This window comes from Perca fluviatilis, chromosome 4 (assembly GCF_010015445.1).
Source record: "Perca fluviatilis chromosome 4, GENO_Pfluv_1.0, whole genome shotgun sequence".
In the NCBI taxonomy this organism is placed as follows: domain Eukaryota; kingdom Metazoa; phylum Chordata; class Actinopteri; order Perciformes; family Percidae; genus Perca; species Perca fluviatilis.
This window is the reverse complement of record NC_053115.1, coordinates 18,412,237-18,431,408: the sequence shown is the minus strand read 5'-3', so window position 1 is coordinate 18,431,408 and position 19,172 is coordinate 18,412,237. Positions and strand designations below refer to the sequence as shown.

Here is a 19,172-nt window from a genome sequence, read left to right as displayed (position 1 = left end):
ACTCTCTCAGCAAGAAAGCGAATAACAAGCTAAAACAAACACTATAGTGGGTGGACATGGCTTAGTTATACAGATCTATGGGTTTTACCTTTTACAACCACCTCTTGTGTACACGGTTCCAACGCTTTGTTCAGGTCAGACACATAACTGTGCTGTTCAACTATGTGACCCCTGGGGCTCTTCTCCCCTTTGTTCTTGTCAGTCTCCTGTTTTTCTAACTGAACAGGCCGGATCATTCATGCGATTCCATCTGTGAAACTCTCTAAAGGTCCTGACACTATAGCATTAACAATGCCAAACTAAACTACAGTGCCTTGCGAAAGTATTCGGCCCCCTTGAACGTTTCGACCTTTTGCCACATTTCAGGCCTCAAACATAAAGATATAAAAATGTAATTTTTTGTGAAGAATCAACAACAAGTGGGTCCCAATTATGAAGTGGAACGAAATTCATTGGCTATTTCAAACTTTTTTAACAAATAAAAAACTGAAAAAGTGGGCGTGCAAAATTATTCAGCCCCTTTACTTTCAGTGCAGCAAACTCTCTCCAGAAGTTCAGTGAGGATCTCTGAATGATCCAATGTTGACCTAAATGACTAATGATGATAAATTGAATCCAGCTGTGTGTAATCAAGTCTCCGTATAAATGCACCTGCTCTGTGATAGTCTCAGAGGTCCGTGTAAAGCGCAGAGAGCATCATGAAGAACAAGGAACACACCAGGCAGGTCCGAGATACTGTTGTGGAGAAGTTTAAAGCCGGATTTGGATACAAAAAGATTTCCCAAGCTTTAAACATCCCAAGGAGCACTGTGCAAGCGATAATATTGAAATGGAAGGAGTATCAGACCACTACAAATCTACGAAGACCCGGCCGTCCCTCTAAACTTTCAGCTCATACAATGAGAAGACTGATCAGAGATGCAGCCAAGAGGCCCATGATCACTCTGGATGAACTGCAGAGATCTACAGCTGAGGCGGGAGACTCTGTCCATAGGACAACAATCAGTCGTATCTGCACAAATCTGGCCTTTATGGAAGAGTGGCAAGAAGAAAGCCATTTCTTAAAGATATCCATAAAAGTGTCGTTTAAAGTTTGCCAAAAGCCACCTGGGAGACACACCAAACATGTGGAAGAAGGTGCTGTGGTCAGATGAAACCAAAATCGAACTTTTTGGCAACAATGCAAAACGCTTATGTTTGGCGAAAAGCAACACAGCTCATCACCCTGAACACACCATCCCCACTGTCAAACATGGTGGTGGCAGCATCATGGTTTGGGCCTGCTTTTCTTCAGCAGGGACAGGGAAGATGGTTAAAATTGATGGGAAGATGGATGGAGCCAAATACAGGACCATTCTGGAAGAAAACCTGATGGAGTCTGCAAAAGACCTGAGACTGGGACGGAGATTTGTCTTCCAACAAGACGATGATCCAAAACATAAAGCAAAATCTACAATGGAATGGTTCACAAATAAACATATCCAGGTGTTAGAATGGCCAAGTCAAAGTCCAGACCTGAATCCAATCGAGAATCTGTGGAAAGAACTGAAAACTGCTGTTCACAAACGCGTCTCCATCCAACCTCACTGAGCTCGAGCTGTTTTGCAAGGAGGAATGGGCAAAAATGTCAGTCTCTCGATGTGCAAAACTGATAGAGACCCCTTACTAGCGACTTACAGCTGTGATCGCAGCAAAAGGTGGCGCTACAAAGTATTAACTTAAGGGGGCTGAATAATTTTGCGCCCCAATATTTCAGTTTTTATTTGTTTAAAAGGTTTGAAATATCCAATAAATTTCGTTCCACTTCATGATTGTGTCCCACTTGTTGTTGATTCTTCACAAAAAATTACAGTTTTATATCTTTATGTTTGAGGCCTGAAATGTGGCAAAAGGTCGAAAAGTTCAAGGGGGCCGAATACTTTCGCAAGGCACTGTATATAGTTGGACAGTTGGTTTTAATCTAAAACCAACAATAACAAGCAAATACACTGATGTGGTGCTTTTAAAATAGCTTACTCAAACTCATCTCATTTGATTACATTTTCTTTGTGAGTGATTTTGACTTAAGAGAAATTGATGCTTTAACTTGTCTATTTCCTAACTTGTATGGCATTTCCTTGGATTACCTTATTGATGAGGGTTTTTATAAATATATATATTATTAATTATATAAATAACTTTTCTTTATACCTAACTTTACATTTATATAATAAAATACTTTCTTGGGCAATATGACTTGTTCATTTTCATTATATATGTTAGTGGAGTGAACTGAAAAGTTAGATTTTTTTACTCTTCATTGACTAAGAAATATTTGACTGAATTTGCTTGCCATTCACTTTTTCTTCTTCAGATTACTCCGGTCTACTCAGGCTGTCCTTACATTACACTTTTGTGCCTAAGTGTTTAACAACCAAACGTTTTGACATTTATAACAGCAGCCCTCAAGAATTATTCTTTAACTCTCTTCATTACGCTTTATTTTCTTTGATTGTGCAGATTCTTTTCTTGATAATCATTTGGTCTATAAAACATTAGAAAACTTCCAGGATAAATCACCAAATCTCAAATGTATTAACCTGAAGCGATCACATTTTTGCTTTAAAAAAAAAAAAAAAGGTAAATAATTAATTGATAATCAAAATAGATGCTGGTTCATTTTCTGTCAATTAATGGACTAATCATTGCAGCTCTACTTTAAAGTGATATGTAGCTGGGTTTGTCTGTTCCTCAACCTTTCAGTTGGTACTAGTGCAATACTGTCATAGATTGATCATTGCCAAAGCGGTATACAATAAAAAAACATGACATTTAAACATTGAAACATTTATTAAAAAAAAAAAAAATCAGTGTAAAAAATAATCAGTATTGGTTTAATTGGCTACATTAGTTCTGATGATTTTGATATCATCAACTGGACGATCTTGACCACTTGTCTCCACCATCCCAATCCGATTCAGCACTCCCATCCCCTGGCATACTCTTCCAAAAATACTGTGCTTTCCATCTAACCACTGAGTGGGTCCGAGAGTGAAGAAGAACTGGCTTCCGTTTGTGTCTGGTCCTGCATTGGCCATGGCCAGAATACCAGCACCTAACAGATACACAAATGAAAAGAGAGAATTACAATTTTGTGACTTTTCGCTGTTAAAAGTCCCTCAAGTGTCACATAAATATTAGAAATCTGTAAGAATTGGTCCATTTTAATCAGATTTCAAATCAATTCTTGAGACAAAACCACAACAACTTTTAACATTTGGTATACATTGACTAATATATTTGAAAATCCACTGAGTTGCCAGTATATTAGGTATACCTCGCTAAAAACCAATGCACTTAAATACAACAGCACTACAACAAAACCTAACTTCATTTTTGTAAAAAAAGATAACATTAAGGACTCCGTACTGACACAGGTAAATTATTTTTAAAGGGCGGAGGAGCCTTTTCTTTATTTACCAACCTATATTTGTCTCCTCCACATCTACCAACTTTTATTCAATTGGGGATTTTTCCACTGTGATTACCTGTGAATTTCAGTTCTGGGTTCAGCTCATCTTCAAACTGTTTACCAAATATGGAGGCACCACCGCGACCTGTTAGAAGACCAAAGACCAGTAAACTACAGATTTGCCATCTTCAAATGAGGTAACTGAAGGAAACATACAATCATGAACATTGAACTGTGAGGTTCAACATTGCTCTGTGTCTACAGTATATTTCACCCTTATTTTGCCAAAAAGGTAAAGTTGTGTTTTCAGGGGGACAGGTTTACAAAGTAAAGTGAATGTTATGGATAAGATGACAAACAAATGTACGAGCATGAGCTACTACAAGTGGTGTAAGACATTGTATGAAATATATGTCAATTAGAAAAACAAAATGTTCAAAAGGTCACACATTAAAATACCTTCCTTTTTTTTAATACTCATAAATAAGAAGTGTGTTGGTGTGATCCTCACTACACAGGCTGCACTGCTAAATGTTTTGGTTTGGTGAAATCTATTAATTCAAGAATGCAGAAAGTAAATCCCGCTACAATACTAATTTAAAGCATAAATTAAAACACAAGGCCCACTGAAATATGCAGAAGTTTGATTGATATCATTACACATGTGGAGCCTGGCTGCATGCATTTGCTCCCATTCAGCCACAAGAGCATCAGTGAGGTGAGCCAATGATGTTGGGCATTAAGTCCTGGCTTATAGTTTTCAGCCTAAAGGTGTTGGATAGGGTAAAGGTTTGGGTGCTCTGTGCAGACCAGTCTAGTTTTTTCACACTTGTAACACAAGTTTCACTTCCAAACAAGGACCTTTTCCCAAACCATTACTAAAAAAGTTGGAACTACAACATTTTCTTAAATATCATTGAGTGCTGTAGCATAAGATTTCCCAGCAATGCTTTATTTCATAGGGCCCATTATTTCCTAAGAAATGTCTTGAAAGCTTCCTTGTAAGAACGATGTAATTTGGTACAAATTATAGAAAATAGAGAAAGTCCTGAGGCAGTTTGAGTTTAGTTTATAAAAAAACTTTTGAGAATTGCTCCATTTATACCAAATGAATATGTATTATTTTTCTAAAAGTAGAATTCTCCATAAATGATGCATTTTATGTTTGCCTAGTGCCAAATTCCACAATACTAATTTAACACGTTGACCGAGTGCCAAATTGCGAAATCTTTCTGGGAAACTTTCACCAGCCAAGTCAAAATAGCACAAAAGTACGTGACCACGCCTGCCTCTGCATCCTGTCTGGATATGTCGTGTATGTGATGAACCCACCTGTTCCTGTAGGGTCTCCTCCCTGCACCATGAAGTCTTTGATTATTCGGTGAAACTTTGTGTTATTGTAGTAGCCTCTTCTGGCCAGCTCTGCAAAGTTCTTGCAGGTCTTTGGTGCATGTTTCCAGTACAGCTCCACCACAACCGTCCCCATCCTGCAATGCATGGTCAGTATTAATATGTGTAGCGTCGTTGGATAGCACAGACAGCACTCTGATGGTGTGTTAAAGATTATCCAAAGCCTTAGAATAAATGTTAGTATCGCAGAAGTTAACCTAGTAGGCGCAACGCGTAGTTAATTAACGTCACCAAACCGCTAGCTAGCTAACATCACGTTATGACTGAGAGCTATCTAAACCGAGTTAGCATCAGCGGTTTTACTAAAAACTTACGTCGTGTCCAGAGCCACTGTTGGCGGCTGCCATGTGTCTGGAGGTATCCCTGACATTATCACTCCAAAATATACCCTTCGGTGGGCTTTAAACAAACCAGTTTGAATAAAAAGTAAGTGTTGTTGTTGTTGTTTTTTTTACTTCTTCAGCCTAGCACATTCATTCAATTCATTTCAGAGGGAGTTTTTTCTTCTGTGGTTGCCGCTCGTTTCCTCTGCATGTGGGAGGAAGCCGGCAACAGTTGACTGCCCTCTACTGAACAAAATACGGTAGTTGGCATCCACGGTGTCTTATTATTTCCTTCTGGATATTATAATAATATTAATGTATATTCATCAATGCCTTCTTTTTTTTTAAGGCGTGTAAATAAAAAATCAAGTAGCCATTTCCTGCCATCCACACTAGTCTCAACACTTATATTTTAAATGGTCTTCTTTATTGTTTTTATTTTTACTTTTTACACTGGCCTCCACTCCACTCACCCTGTTTTCTAAGTAATACAAAAGTAGTACGTAAGCAAGTAAGTAATTATGTAAGTTAGTAAGTAGCCTATTATATAATACATTTTAGTAAGTAAGTAGCCTAAGGAATAGAAGACATTTTAGTAAGTAAGTCAAGAAATATATATTTTCTGCTTATTAAAACACAAGTTACAAAGTGCTTCCCAATAAAAGCATTTAGGACAAAAAATGATGATCTCAGCAATCTAACCTAAAGTACACCCATCTCTCAGGCTACATTTCACCGTGTTGTAGTCATATGTCAATGGTTGTAGTTAATATTGAAAACTACGAGGCAGCAGGCAGCCATAGATATAGATGTATATATCTATGGCAGGCAGCAACCATGGATGTTTTAGGGCAGCAACCAGCAACACGCATACAAGGCGCATGCGTGCCGGAAATGTATACGAAGAAGAAGAAGAAGAAGAAGAAGAAGAAGAAACGCTTCCTTGACTCTTCACTTGGACCTGTAGCTACACATTTCTTAACAGAGTTGTCTCAACTTGTCTTCGGTTGACAGCAAGGTAGGGATATTTCATTTGTGCGTTCTGGTCGTAGTCTGTCAACACGCTCTTGTTCTTGTTTACGTGTAACTTTTAAGTCAGTTAGCTAGTTAGCTAATGTTGTCCGCCCGCAACCGAATCAGTAATGGGACACGATGCGTTTGGGGTCTGGATACAAATTGGGGAAGTTCCATAGGGAAGTTCATACTCTGCTTAAAGTTTTAACAAAGCCGGTCTACGGAAAGCCGTTCCACTCCCTATCCAGCCCCATTGTACCGATTTTGTTTGCAGTTCCACTGGGGGTGATCGCGGTCCAGTGCAAAATGAATGGGACTCTATGGAGCTAGACGGCTAAATTTGTCTCTTTCGCCTGATTGTCGTTGAGAAACCTCAGATTTGATTGTAGTTTTTGCAAGTTCAACATGGGTTATAGGTCGAAAGTTGAATGAACGAGTACTTATGTCCTTTTGATTTCTTACAGGGTGAGTCGTTGTAGCCCATAACACGCTAGCATTCTGCTAATGAATGCTGATTGGTCAGTGAAGGAGTGATTACGATCGGAGATCCCGCTTGACGGCATCCGAAGCAGAGCCTGAATGTCAGAGTGAATATTTCGGTGTGGTCTTTAAAACATCAGCAAACCTCTTTCTAGCACATGTATTAACAGGGAGAGTCTAACCTGTCAGCTGTGTTGTCGATGCCTCGAGAGAACAAAGGAAGCTTGCCGTAAAGCAGTATCTCTGGCCGTATATGTGTATGACGTCATTGACATTTTAAAAAGCTTTTTAGAACAAAAAAGCGACTTTAAAAAAACCAAACACACAGCAGTGTGTATTTTCTTAGCCTCCCCTTTCGAATGCAACATTCAAATGACTAGACAAAAAATTATATCCTGAGAAAAGTGGGTTTTGAGGGGTATAGCTCCATAGAGTCCCATTCATTCTGCACTGGCCTGTGAGCGCCCCCTACATGGAACTCTGGTGGAACTGCAACCAGTTCAGAAGCCGGAAGTAACGAGGGAGTGGAACTTCTTGATATATTAGAAGTTCTTTGGTTTTAATGACTTAGCTACAGTATTATTTCATTTTGTTAGGCAGTGTGCCTAGTGTAAATTTTAGCCAAATCAACAGTATTTTGTTCAGAATGTAACTAAACTTCGTCACAATATTAATGAGATGCAGTGATTTAAAAAAATAAATAAAAAAAAAAAAACTTTGTCTCCATGTCCACTTTATGGTTTTGTTTTCCTCCACTAGTAAATTGACCTTGAGGTAATTTGTGTGTGTGTCAATCTACTATTTCCAAGGTCAAGAATTACTTAGGATAAAGGGATATTTTCCATAATGACAGTGAGCCATATTGACAGCTAGCTGCTATGTAAAGTGAGTTAATAATGCGTGTGTACTTTCATTTTACTTTTCCATTAAATAATATATAAAAAGGTTCAAGTTTAGCCAAACACATCCATGTTTTCATACACTGACAACAGTTGCTACTGGCAGGATCATACCTATAGCCTATTTCATAATTCATTTGGTTTTATATGTTCAGTTGTTGTAACTTGCTAGAGACTTGATGACCTGTTGCTGAAAATAACTGTTAACCACAATAATTCTTACAACAGACATTCTAGATTTTATTCAAGTCTAGCTTGTTTCACATGGCTTGGTCATTTTTTTTATCAGGAATAGCTAGCAGGGACTGTTAGAGTGAATTAATCATAAGTTTTCTCATGTTTTAACTTGTCTTTAAACATCTTCATCTACATTTTTTTTTTTCTAGTCTCTTGTCGCTATCAAAATTAAAATGGTCCGCACTGATTTCCTGTCTTGAGTCCCATGACACTACTATCCAAATGTGACTTGTATGTATTGACTTGGGACTTCATATCCAAGACTTCAGACTTACTAGTAACATGCAAAACAGTGACGGGGCTGACGGTTCTTTGGCTGAAGTCGAGACTAAATGTGAAACTCTTGATAGGCCTACTATGGCAGGGCCAAACGCCCTGCCATCGCCCTGCCATCATTGATTATCAATCAAATTTGTCCATCAGAGAGACCAAGTCATCATCATCACACGTCTTGATTTGTCTGACCAACAGTCAAAAACCCACATAGATATTTAATTTAATATTATTTAAGAGTAAGAAAAGCATCACATCTTAATATATGGGGAAATGGAACCACTGAATTTACATCATTCTCATTTTGTAAATTGACTTCAAGGTAAAATAGAATATTAACATACCTCCATCCATCCATCTTCGTCCGCTTATCCGGTGTCGGGTCGCGGGGGAGCAGCTCCAGCAGGGGACCCCAAACTTCCCTTTCCTGAGCCACATTAACCACCTCCGACTGGGGGATCCCGAGGCGTTCCCAGGCCAGGTTGGAGATCTAATCCCTCCACCTAGTCCTGGGTCTTCCCCGAGGCCTCCTCCCAGCTGGACGTGCCTGGAACACCTCCCTAGGGAGGCGCCCAGGGGGCATCCTTACCAGATGCCCGAACCACCTCAACTGGCTCCTTTCGACGCGAAGGAACAGCGGCTCTACTCCGAGCTCCTCACGGATGACTGAGCTTCTCTCCCTATCTCTAAGGGAGACGCCAGCCACCCTCCTGAGGAAACCCGTTTCAGCCGCTTGTACCCTGGATCTCGTTCTTTCGGTCATGATCCAGCCTTCATGACCATAGGTGAGGGTAGGAACGAAAACTGACCGGTAGGTCGAGAGCTTTGCCTTCTGGCTCAGCTCTCTTTTCGTCACAATGGTGCGATAGATTGAATGTAATACCGCACCCGCTGCGCCGATTCTCCGACCAATCTCCCGCTCCATTGTCCCCTCACTCACAAACAAAACCCCAAGGTACTTGAACTCCTTCACTTGGGGTAAGGACTCATTCCTACCTGGAGTAGGCACTCCATCGGTTTCCTGCTGAGAACCATGGCCTCCGATTTAGAGGTGCTGATCCTCATCCCAGCCGCTTCACTCTCGGCTGCGAACCGATCCAGTGAGTGCTGAAGGTCGCAGGCCGATGATGCCATCAGGACCACATCATCTGCAAAGAGCAGCGATGAGATCCCCAGCCCACCGAACTGCAACCTCTCCCCACCCTGACTACGCCTTGATATCCTGTCCATAAATATCACAAACAGGATTGGTGACCAAGCGCAGCCCTGGCGGAGGCCAACCCTTACCCTCCCCTGAAACGAGTCAGACTTACTGCTTTGGTTGCCACTGAGTATATGAACAGTTATTGGTTGGATCAATTTGTCTTTGACCTGTTGGATTTTATGCAGTGACTCTGCTTTGCCACTGAGTTAGATTAGGTGTGTCTGCATCAGCCTCACCTTTTTAATCCAGTGTTTAATCATTTGGTCATATGTTGACACAGAAATTGCAGTTTCCTTAATGTTCTTGTCTCTGGTGTGCAACCCAGTCACAAGAGTAATTGTGTAGTTAGCCTGGTTGTGTATCTGGCATGCAAAGGGGAGGAATTATTGTGGATAGCATGTCCTGTGGTGAATGGCAGAGGTACTTTTCTATGGCATACATTCTTTTGTAATCAAAGTAGCATAATGACTCCATGCTAGAACTTAAATTCATATACACTTTACTGCAGCCAGCAACACAGGATAGCAAGCATTGATAGATGCAGCAATTTCTACTTCCCTACTGCCATGTGATTAATCAGATGAGAAGGTCTAATCCAATTAGGATGGTAGCATGCCTGTGTTAGCACTCCTAAGCTTGCAGCTAGGTCAGGATATTTTTGTGATTGAGCCTCAAGGACTAAAGAGTGTAAAAGAGGTGCGCCAGTAGTAACAGAAAACTAGATTTTAAGATAGCATTGAGTGTTTGTTTATTTTCATTTATTCTTCTGTCTCAAACCAGAGTTGCTACAGGCTGCACACAGATTGTTTGTTTAGATGATCGTTGGATAGTAACAAATTCAACTTCTGTCTCATCTCAAGGTCCTACACCATGTCTATACTCAAGATCCACGCCCGAGAGATCTTTGATTCTCGTGGAAACCCCACCGTGGAGGTTGACCTTTACACTGACAAAGGTAGGCAGAAATATAACTAAAATAATCTATAAACGTATTGCCCAAGTATTGCCCATATATTACCCATGTGCCTCAATAACAACATTAATTTAATCATCTTTAGCAGGGCTGAACGATTTTGGAAAATAATCTAATTATAATATTGCGATTTAAAATGCGATTATTTTTAAGCTCATCTTCTGCTGTTTTATTTAACAAAGTCAAAAAGATTATTGTATGATAATGCAATATTAAACAAACTGTCCTTTACTGTTATTATGTTGATTAAATTAGGTGATGCTTGAATATATGTGACATTATTTATTTATAAACTCCTTTAATCACAGTGACTGATTTGTTGAACGTCCAGCCTTGTAATACAATGACATGTAATAATTACCATGACAACATAAAGCACTGACAAATAAGCCTGGTGTAAACACCGCAGTGATCCTACGGCTTGACCATGTCAGTTGTGACTCTCTGTTTCAAACTTTTGTGTAACGTTAGCTTCGGTATGGCGACCTGGCTAAAATATGTGCGGAGGGCATGTTGTACTGCTTATCCAGTGTATTTATCAAAGCCGTCAGCCCAGGCTTGGTCATAGTACTGAGGTGCATAGCGATAAACGTACTACTTGAGTAATTTCCACGTTCTGTTACTGAAGTACAGTATGTTCATATGGAGTTATGCGGTCAGTGATCCCTGTCGGTTGGCATTTCGCTTCCTTGACAGTTGACACCCTGGTGTTAGGCTTTTTAGTCATGCAACTATCGTACGTGGCTTTGGGGTGTTTCTAATCGAAGCCTCTGCAATTAGAAAATCGAATTGTAACATATCCCCAGTTTAATTGCAAATGCACTTAATCGTTCAGCCCTAATCTTTAGTGATTGTCATGTCACCCATATTATGTCCCCTCTCTGCTCCCATGTACATTTCACAGGCTTGTTTAGGGCAGCTGTTCCAAGCGGTGCATCGACTGGAATCTACGAAGCCTTGGAGCTTAGGGACAATGACAAGTCACGCTACCTTGGAAAAGGTCTGTACGGCATTTCAGTGGTTTCTTTTTACTAGGATAGAATGACTTAAATGTTAGGTGTGATTTTCTTATTCAATACCAGACAGCAGAATACGTTTTCAAGAAAAAGGTGCTATATTTTATACTTTTCATCTTTCTGGGTGTTGTCTTTACTCTCCATTCTCTCGTTTCCTCTTTTCCAGATGTGAAAGGGTTAGTGAGTTTCCATTGCTTGTCCCTCTCGATTAAAAACAAACATTTGTCCATTTGACAGTACAACAATTAATTACACTGTCATTTAATTACATGACAACATAACAACTCATCATCGAATGCTTTTGGCAATCAACCAGATGTGATGTGCATGGTGAATTGTCAGTAAAGCATGCTCACACTTCAGTGTTGATGTTTAGCCTGGGGATTGATGGACTGTAAAATAAAACTGCATGCATTTCTGTATATGTATTTGAGAAATAAAAGTCGCATGTGTTCAAAATCTGTGTTTTTATCATTGGCTTTACAAGATTTGCCCATAACATTGTGTAGAATAATCACACTAATCTCTCTGTCGCAGGAGTCTCCCAGGCTGTAGGACACATTAATTCAACTATTGCACCTGCACTTGTTGGCCAAGTAAGAAGATAATTCTCACTCTGTGTTTTTTTCCCCCAAATTTTGTACCAACTAAGATATGGACTGTTCATTGTTGTTGTGCTGATGTGAATCATTCCCAACTTGCTCTTTCCATCTCGTCAGGATGTATCTGTGGTTGAGCAAGAGAGAATTGACCAGATGATGATCGACTTGGATGGCACAGAGAACAAATGTAAGTGACAATAATCGTACTGTTGACATCTGAAACTGTTCTAAACATTGCAGTATAGTCTTCATAACTATCTGGACTACGGCAGATTTCTACTGAAGCAGCCATTTTCGCTTCTTGCTTGTTCATGCCTCCAGTCTTTTGTTTAACAAGTGAGGCCTATACTATGAAGCAAGATCAACATGCCCTGAATTTATTTCCGTTACTCGGCTTCAGCTAATCTAACAACCGCGGTCCTGCAAAAGGTGTGACACAACGGTGGTTATCAACTTGTTCCCAGGGTTTCCCAGTCTAGCAACGAGCACCTTCACATAAATGGGACGGTGTTTGCACTATATGACCAATCACAAACATGGACAAGTCTACCAGAGCTGCATATTTATCCATATATTATCCATTCATATATAATCCTACAGAAATATGAAGAACACAGACACGTAATACAGGCAAAAAGCAATACAGTTGCTGCTGCTGAACCCAGGAAGGAAAGCTGGCAAAACATTGCAGACGCTCATATCAATATCACATATCATTGCCCCATTAGTAAGGCACAACAAGATCTGACCATAGTTACACTTGTGCGTTCCATAAACCTTCGTTGCTGTAGCCTATTCTTTCAGTTGCAACCCTGGCAGTGGTAAGCAGATACAAAAATTATATAAAAACATAATTCAAACCAATGTGTCGCATTGGCAATATAAATAAATAAATAAATATATGGCTCAAGAAGCTGACAAAGATACGTAAATCCCCTTTGCTAAAAATCTATATCTTTCATAAAGATACCCATCAGGGAATGTCAACGGGTTTTGTCGGTCTCTAAATGTTCTAGCTTTTCTGAGCGCACCTCTCCGAGTTCCACCGGATCTTCTAAGAACGGTGACGCCATTATCGATCGAGTATTGATTGGTCAGTAGGCGGTGCTTTAACACCGGTTGATCTCTAATCTAGAACGCAACCTGCTCCTGAGCAGGTTAGGTGTTCAGTATAAGTTACCATGGCGATGTAACCCGGTAACAAGTGACCCACCGTTGTGATACACAAAACCCTGGGTTGAACCTGAAGTTACCTTGGTAACCCCAAATCTTGCTTTGTAGTATAGGCCTCTGCTCAGTTGAATTGAGGTCAGATGACCAAAAGTACTTTTTACTGTTTGGCTCTTTGTTTAAGATCATTTTCCTGCTGCATTATGGAGCTTCTTTCCAGTGTAATCTGATGCATATGTTCAGATCTGAGATGTTCCATTAATAATGTCACTGCTGGTTGCAGTAGTAGGACAGAAAGTTCTGTGAAAAGATGGTGAATATTTATATTTTGCTTTCCTCCAAACAGCCAAATTTGGAGCAAATGCCATCCTGGGTGTTTCTTTAGCTGTTTGCAAAGCTGGTGCAGCAGAGAAAGGCGTCCCCCTGTATCGTCATATTGCTGACCTTGCAGGAAACCCCGAGGTCATCTTGCCTGTGCCGGTGAGAATTCTTATTTTTTCCTCATTATTCAGTTCGCCTTCCGGTTCATTGTGAAGTCACAGATCTTGTTTCTCTACCTTCTGCCTCCGCCAGGCCTTTAATGTGATCAATGGTGGCTCTCATGCAGGCAACAAGCTTGCCATGCAGGAGTTCATGATCCTGCCCATTGGCGCAAGCAACTTCAAAGAAGCCATGCGCATTGGAGCCGAGGTCTACCACAATCTGAAAAATGTCATCAAGAAGAAATATGGTCAGGATGCCACCAATGTGGGTGATGAAGGTGGCTTTGCTCCAAACATCCTGGAGAACCAGGAAGGTATGGGGGAGGAATGATTTCGTTTGAAACTCTCTTACAACTGCATGATTAGAACAGGTTACAGGTTCCTTTCCAAAAGAAAACTTCTATTATTCCAATAAAGAAAATGACTGTGCTGTAAACCAAATGTGCAGCCTGTAAACCGTTAGACAAAAAGAAATCTGCACAATGTTCTGCTTTTAAAGAAACCTCATTCTAAAAAGAAGACTTTTGGGAAGGTTGGGTCGAGGTATGATGTATGATCATACAGTGACCTTAAAAATGCAAACAAGTACACAATGTAATGCAGAACACAGGCCAAGTAACAAATACAATCTTGATTGATTGGGACTTTAGTTTTTTGTTTGTTGACTTGTTTCTATGGTACATTTTGAGGCTGCACTTGGTAGTGGTGTATTGGTGTGTGTCCTCTTGAAAGGTATTTCTAAAAATATCCCCACTTCAAAAAATATTAGACCTTACACAATCATGCTAAACACACTTCAAAATAAATACCAATTAAACAACATCTATCTGACACAGTGTCAACCGTTAAACATGTATGTTTTGTAAGCAATATTTGTTACAGGACTGTGGGGTTGCATTACAATGTTTTGGGGTTTCTATTTTTCTGGTCACTCTGTGTGGAAATCATAATCCTCATTTATTGTTTTCTGTGGTGCTCCATGTAAGTTTTATAGCATAAATCATGATAAGTAATGCCCAGCAATTTATTTTTGTGTTTAACTCTGCAGCTCTGGAGTTGATAAAGGAGGCCATCGCTAAAGCAGGATACACAGATGAGGTTGTGATTGGCATGGATGTGGCAGCGTCTGAATTCTACAGGGAGGGAAAATACGATCTGGACTTCAAGTCTCCCGACGACTCGAGCCGTTACATCACTCCAGACGAGCTGGCTGATCTCTACAAGAGCTTTGTGAAGGATTATCCTGGTAACTTCCAGACATTTTTATCTTTTTACACATTATTTAGTAGGCGTAGAGCAGGACACACAACATACGTAATAGTAATGTCAGGGATCAGGCTGCTTTTTTTTAAATTCGTATGATACATTTTTTATTGATTATAAAAAGAAAACGTATACAGAACAGACCAACATGTGTTTGGGGATTGTCCGCCTTTCATCAGAAATAATTTGCGAGGTGTGCAGTATGTTCTCAAAACAAAATTATAATGTATCCTCTGATGATTTGGGTTTCTTGAAGAAATTAAAATATTGGATCAGACTCTGAACCAATTAATACCTGTGTTTTTTAATGATAAATCTATTTTATTTTCCATATATTGTTGGTTGGCATTGGTTTAAGAGTTGCCGCCATGGACTATAATTGGGAGACCAGACCTCTGGTACCCACACTTGAATATATATACAATGTAACGTATGCAACAGATGTTCTTTCCCCCAGGGGATTCCATAAGCACATAAAAGGCAGATCACATCTGCAAGTAAAATGAAGTGGCCGGTATATTAAACTGCTGCCGTATTTCCTGGAAAGTACGGAGACTATAGTCTTTTGTAATATCGGCAATTGTATGCATCACTCGTTCAGACCAATGAGGAAATGAAATGGTAGTAAATCATAATTACAATGGAAAGTGCTGATGAAAGTGATCTGGAATATAGATTAACTTCCTTAGCTTTAATCTATTCATCATCTAAAAGAGCCAGACAAATTGACTGTGTGCTATTGTCAGCACTGGTTTACAACATCAAACACCTGTTTCATCATTGCAAAGCTTTCAAGAACAGCAATATTCCTAGTTCATCTTTTTTTTTTTTTTTTTTCTTCTTCTTCCTAAAATTAATTTTTTGGATCTTCAAATAGATAACAGAAAGCACTCGGCATTTTGATCTGCAGTCAAGTTTTAAACATATGAACCAGAAAAGGAAAAATAAAAGGTTGGAAGTCATCTCACTTTTTAAAAGAGTAAAACCAAATCAAAGGCACTTGCCAAAATGTAGATTAGACAGATTTGTGCTTTCTTTCTCACAGTGACAGTAACAATTGTGAGTTCCAACAGGAGCTTAAATTAAAATGACTTTGTACTAAAAGAAAAAATATACCTGTAAAAGTGTCATGTCAACAATGTTATTAGTTGCTTTTATACATAGTTTTCACAAGCTATTGTGCACTATCAGGGCTCCAGACTAACTTTTTTCACTAGGAGCACAGTGGCCCCCAACTGAAAATTTTAGGGGCACAACCAGAAAATTTAGGGGCACACACCGTAAATTAACATGCTAACCAAATATTCACATTTCTATTTTCCACTGTATTACTAATAAATACTTTGATAATAGATGCAGAAATTACAATGTGCTGTTTCAAATTCAGTGTCACTTTTGAAGATGCATAGAAAGTAAACTGACAGCCCCATTGCTGTCATGTCAGTAAAAAAAAAAGCTTGTTTTTTTATTTTTTTATATTTTTTAGCTTGTTTTATTTTCATCATGACCGTTTTTAATTTCTCTTTAATGTTTCATGTAAAGCACTTTTGAATTGCCTTGTTGCTGAAAGGTGCTGTAGAAATAAAGTTGCCTTGCCTTACAACCATAGCCTGTCAGTCAGTCACCAGGGCACAGAAACCACTGTTGTACCTGCTCGTCTCCGAGGAAGTGTAACGTCAACAGCACCGCGACCGCTTTCGGCTCCCCATTAATATCATATCGCAGCAAACACTATCTGCGTGACGTTATGAAAAACTGCAACCACACTTGAAACCGCTTTATCGGCATTTCCGTGACTCACTTCGACAAAACTGCAGAGCCCACGTAGTTTGCACTGTCTGCAGCTCTGCGTGTGTGCGAGTGTGTGTTTGTGTCAGAGCTCTGCTCTCTGTCAATTTTCAGAGAGGACAGATAAGCTTGGCTTATGCGCTCTCAGATACCGAAATTTCAACATTTAACGTGTAAAAAAAAGGGGGCAAATTTACTGGTCGCACATGTGACTGGATGTAAAATTCAGTCGCACACTGTCAAATTTGTCAAATGTTGACCATTTGGTCGCAGTCTTGACTATTGTCCTGATTATTATTGCAACATCGTGGCATAGTCACACAGGTATTTATATACTGGTGAATATTGATAATATATGCAAATTTCCCTTTTTATAGCATGGATGTACTTTGAAAAGAGATTACAAATATAAGTACACCTACACTGTGATGTTCAAATGTCTCCATGATCCTTTTAGAATGAAAGGATATTTTGGTTTTGCCGGAACTTGTAGGTCTTTTTTTCATGTGTTTGGCTATCATTCCTATCAGTGATAATTACATTTTACTAACCAGGTTAACTGCAGAGAGTCTTCTGGGGAAGGAACATGAGCATGATGATCATTACACCCAGAGGTTTGGGTGTAATGATCAAACTTATTTGGAAAGCTAAAACTATTACCCAATCTGTCCGTTGTAAACATCCAGCACAGTATATAGATTGATTTCTTGGTTCAACGTTGACATACAGTGTTTGACATTGTTGTACATGCACAGTTTTCCTGTGCAATGAGGGACCTTACGTTTTACCTTGAAATAACATGGGTTACTGTAGATAATCTGTCAAATTGTCGAATTGTCTCATCATTCGTGTTTCTTGCCCTGTTGGACCAAAAGTATGTTTGGTCCTTGAAGGATCTCTTGATGGACACAACAGCTGAATGTGATCACAAACATTTCAGTTTAAACCATAGTGATCATCTGTGTCAATACCAAATGAGGAATGTCTGCATTTTCCCACTCACAGTGGTTTCCATCGAAGATCCCTTCGACCAGGACGACTGGGCGGCCTGGACCAGCTTCACTGGAAGCACAGACATTCAGGTTGTTGGAGACGATCTGACGGTGACAAACCCTAATCGCATCAGCAAGGCTGTGGAGGAGAAAGCCTGCAACTGCCTGCTGCTTAAAGTCAACCAGATTGGCACAGTTACTGAGTCCATGCAAGCGTGAGTCAACACTTTTTTCAATTTAAAATAAGTCTGGGATGTGGCTATAGATCAATTGAATATTAGACTATATACCTTACAATGTCCTGTAATTTCTAGAAGTTGATGGTCTCCCATTCGTCGTCCTGACAGGTGTAAGATGGCTCAGGAGAGTGGCTGGGGTGTGATGGTCAGCCATCGCTCCGGTGAAACTGAGGACACCTTCATTGCAGATCTGGTGGTTGGCCTGTGCACTGGACAGGTAAATTCAGATAATAAAAATGTTTGTTGTATGAGTGCGTATTTTGGAGAACAGTAAATTGGACATTTATGACAAACGATATGGATTTATCTCCTCTGTCCATTTTCACATTGGAAAATTATTTCCACTTCATAAACTACTTTGATACATTTCTGAATAAACAACACCATTAATCAAAATGCAATATTAAATGCTGTGAGACAGTAATCACAATGCAATGACTTGGACAAAGATTAATGGAGACATTGAATCCCTTTGTTTGAAATCATTGTACACATTTTGTCATGCACTTTCAGATCAAGACTGGGGCACCCTGTCGCTCTGAGCGTTTAGCCAAATACAACCAGATTCTAAGGTAAGTCTTATACCAAAAATAGGAATTTTATCCCAATTGTGCCATTTTAAAAAAAGTATAAAATGCAACCGTGCACGTGGTGTTCTAATTTGTGAAATAAAATGCCGCCAATGCCTTTCTGCTAAACTACAACTACGTACTTGTGCTGTTTTCATTCAAATGACATACATTATATTGTTTTAATTGTTTTGGTTAGTGCATTAATCTCAGTCTGTATCATTTCCAATCCTTTAAACATTGTGTATGTACTTGGCTCATATCTTTGATGGACTTTTTCAATTAAACCGGTAATGTTATTAAAGTACTGGGCAAATTATCTCCTTGTTGTAAAAAATAAATCTACATTACATTTTTTTATATTTTTTACTACTGTAGAATCGAAGAGGAGCTGGGAGACAAGGCTCGCTTTGCTGGAAAGAATTTCAGAAACCCATTGACAGAATAAATCGATTTACTTCACGTACAAATGGATTCATACACACAAATCTATAACAACACATCAGATAATAATGGAAAACACATCAGACCGATAATAGTTACTGTAGAGCCACTTGTGTACTAATCATTGAAAATAATTGGACAGAATTTACTGTAGTTACTGAAATTGTTACCCTTTACAATAATCTTTATTTTATTATTGTAGTCTTTATTCTGTCCTGTGCTAATGTGGAGAGAAATAATAGACAAGATTATAACTTGAGTAATATTTATTTACAAGACTGAAAAACTGTAATTAATAAAGCTGCTCTTGGAGACAGTTAATAAAGTTTTCTTAGTGACAGAA

The 19,172-nt window shown here is 39.3% G+C and overlaps 2 protein-coding genes across 4 annotated transcripts; one reads left to right on the top strand and one right to left on the bottom strand.

Annotated features, from left to right (window-relative positions):
• Nucleotides 1–2,810: 2,810 nt before the first annotated feature.
• ppil1 (peptidylprolyl isomerase (cyclophilin)-like 1) lies at nucleotides 2,811–6,902 on the bottom strand. 2 transcript variants are annotated; one of them, XM_039797500.1, is made up of 4 exons: nucleotides 6,861–6,902; nucleotides 4,784–4,938; nucleotides 3,528–3,596; nucleotides 2,811–3,094 (listed from the first exon to the last, which is right to left on the bottom strand). In XM_039797500.1, exons 2-4 carry the CDS (start codon nucleotides 4,935–4,937, stop codon nucleotides 2,874–2,876), a joined length of 444 nt encoding a protein of 147 aa, XP_039653434.1. In that variant the 5' UTR covers nucleotide 4,938; nucleotides 6,861–6,902; the 3' UTR covers nucleotides 2,811–2,873. The 2 variants fall into 2 exon arrangements, with proteins under 2 accessions (XP_039653434.1, XP_039653433.1); XM_039797499.1 differs by lacking the exon at nucleotides 6,861–6,902 and adding an exon at nucleotides 5,176–5,412 and having other exon boundaries at nucleotides 2,814–3,094.
• eno1b (enolase 1b, (alpha)) lies at nucleotides 6,133–19,172 on the top strand. 2 transcript variants are annotated; one of them, XM_039797498.1, is made up of 12 exons: nucleotides 6,133–6,202; nucleotides 10,152–10,246; nucleotides 11,169–11,264; nucleotides 11,818–11,876; nucleotides 12,000–12,069; nucleotides 13,399–13,532; nucleotides 13,626–13,848; nucleotides 14,583–14,780; nucleotides 17,591–17,792; nucleotides 17,925–18,033; nucleotides 18,330–18,388; nucleotides 18,764–19,172. In XM_039797498.1, the coding sequence occupies exons 2-12, from the start codon at nucleotides 10,162–10,164 to the stop codon at nucleotides 18,831–18,833; spliced, it is 1,305 nt and encodes a 434-aa protein (XP_039653432.1). In that variant the 5' UTR covers nucleotides 6,133–6,202; nucleotides 10,152–10,161; the 3' UTR covers nucleotides 18,834–19,172. The 2 variants fall into 2 exon arrangements, with proteins under 2 accessions (XP_039653432.1, XP_039653431.1); XM_039797497.1 differs by lacking the exon at nucleotides 6,133–6,202 and adding an exon at nucleotides 9,879–9,987 and having other exon boundaries at nucleotides 18,764–19,169.

Coding starts and splice junctions, on each gene's coding strand:
- ppil1 (XM_039797499.1), bottom strand. CDS start 5,231: ATGTCAGGGATACCTCCAGACACATGGCAGCCGCCAACAGTGGCTCTG. Junction 4,939..5,175: donor ACAGTGGCTCTGGACACGAC/GTAAGTTTTTAG, acceptor CATGCATTGCAG/GATGGGGACGGTTGTGGTGG. Junction 3,095..3,527: donor CCCAGAACTGAAATTCACAG/GTAATCACAGTG, acceptor TGTATCTGTTAG/GTGCTGGTATTCTGGCCATG.
- eno1b (XM_039797498.1), top strand. CDS start 10,162: ATGTCTATACTCAAGATCCACGCCCGAGAGATCTTTGATTCTCGTGGA. Junction 11,877..11,999: donor CACCTGCACTTGTTGGCCAA/GTAAGAAGATAA, acceptor CCATCTCGTCAG/GATGTATCTGTGGTTGAGCA. Junction 18,389..18,763: donor AAATACAACCAGATTCTAAG/GTAAGTCTTATA, acceptor TTACTACTGTAG/AATCGAAGAGGAGCTGGGAG.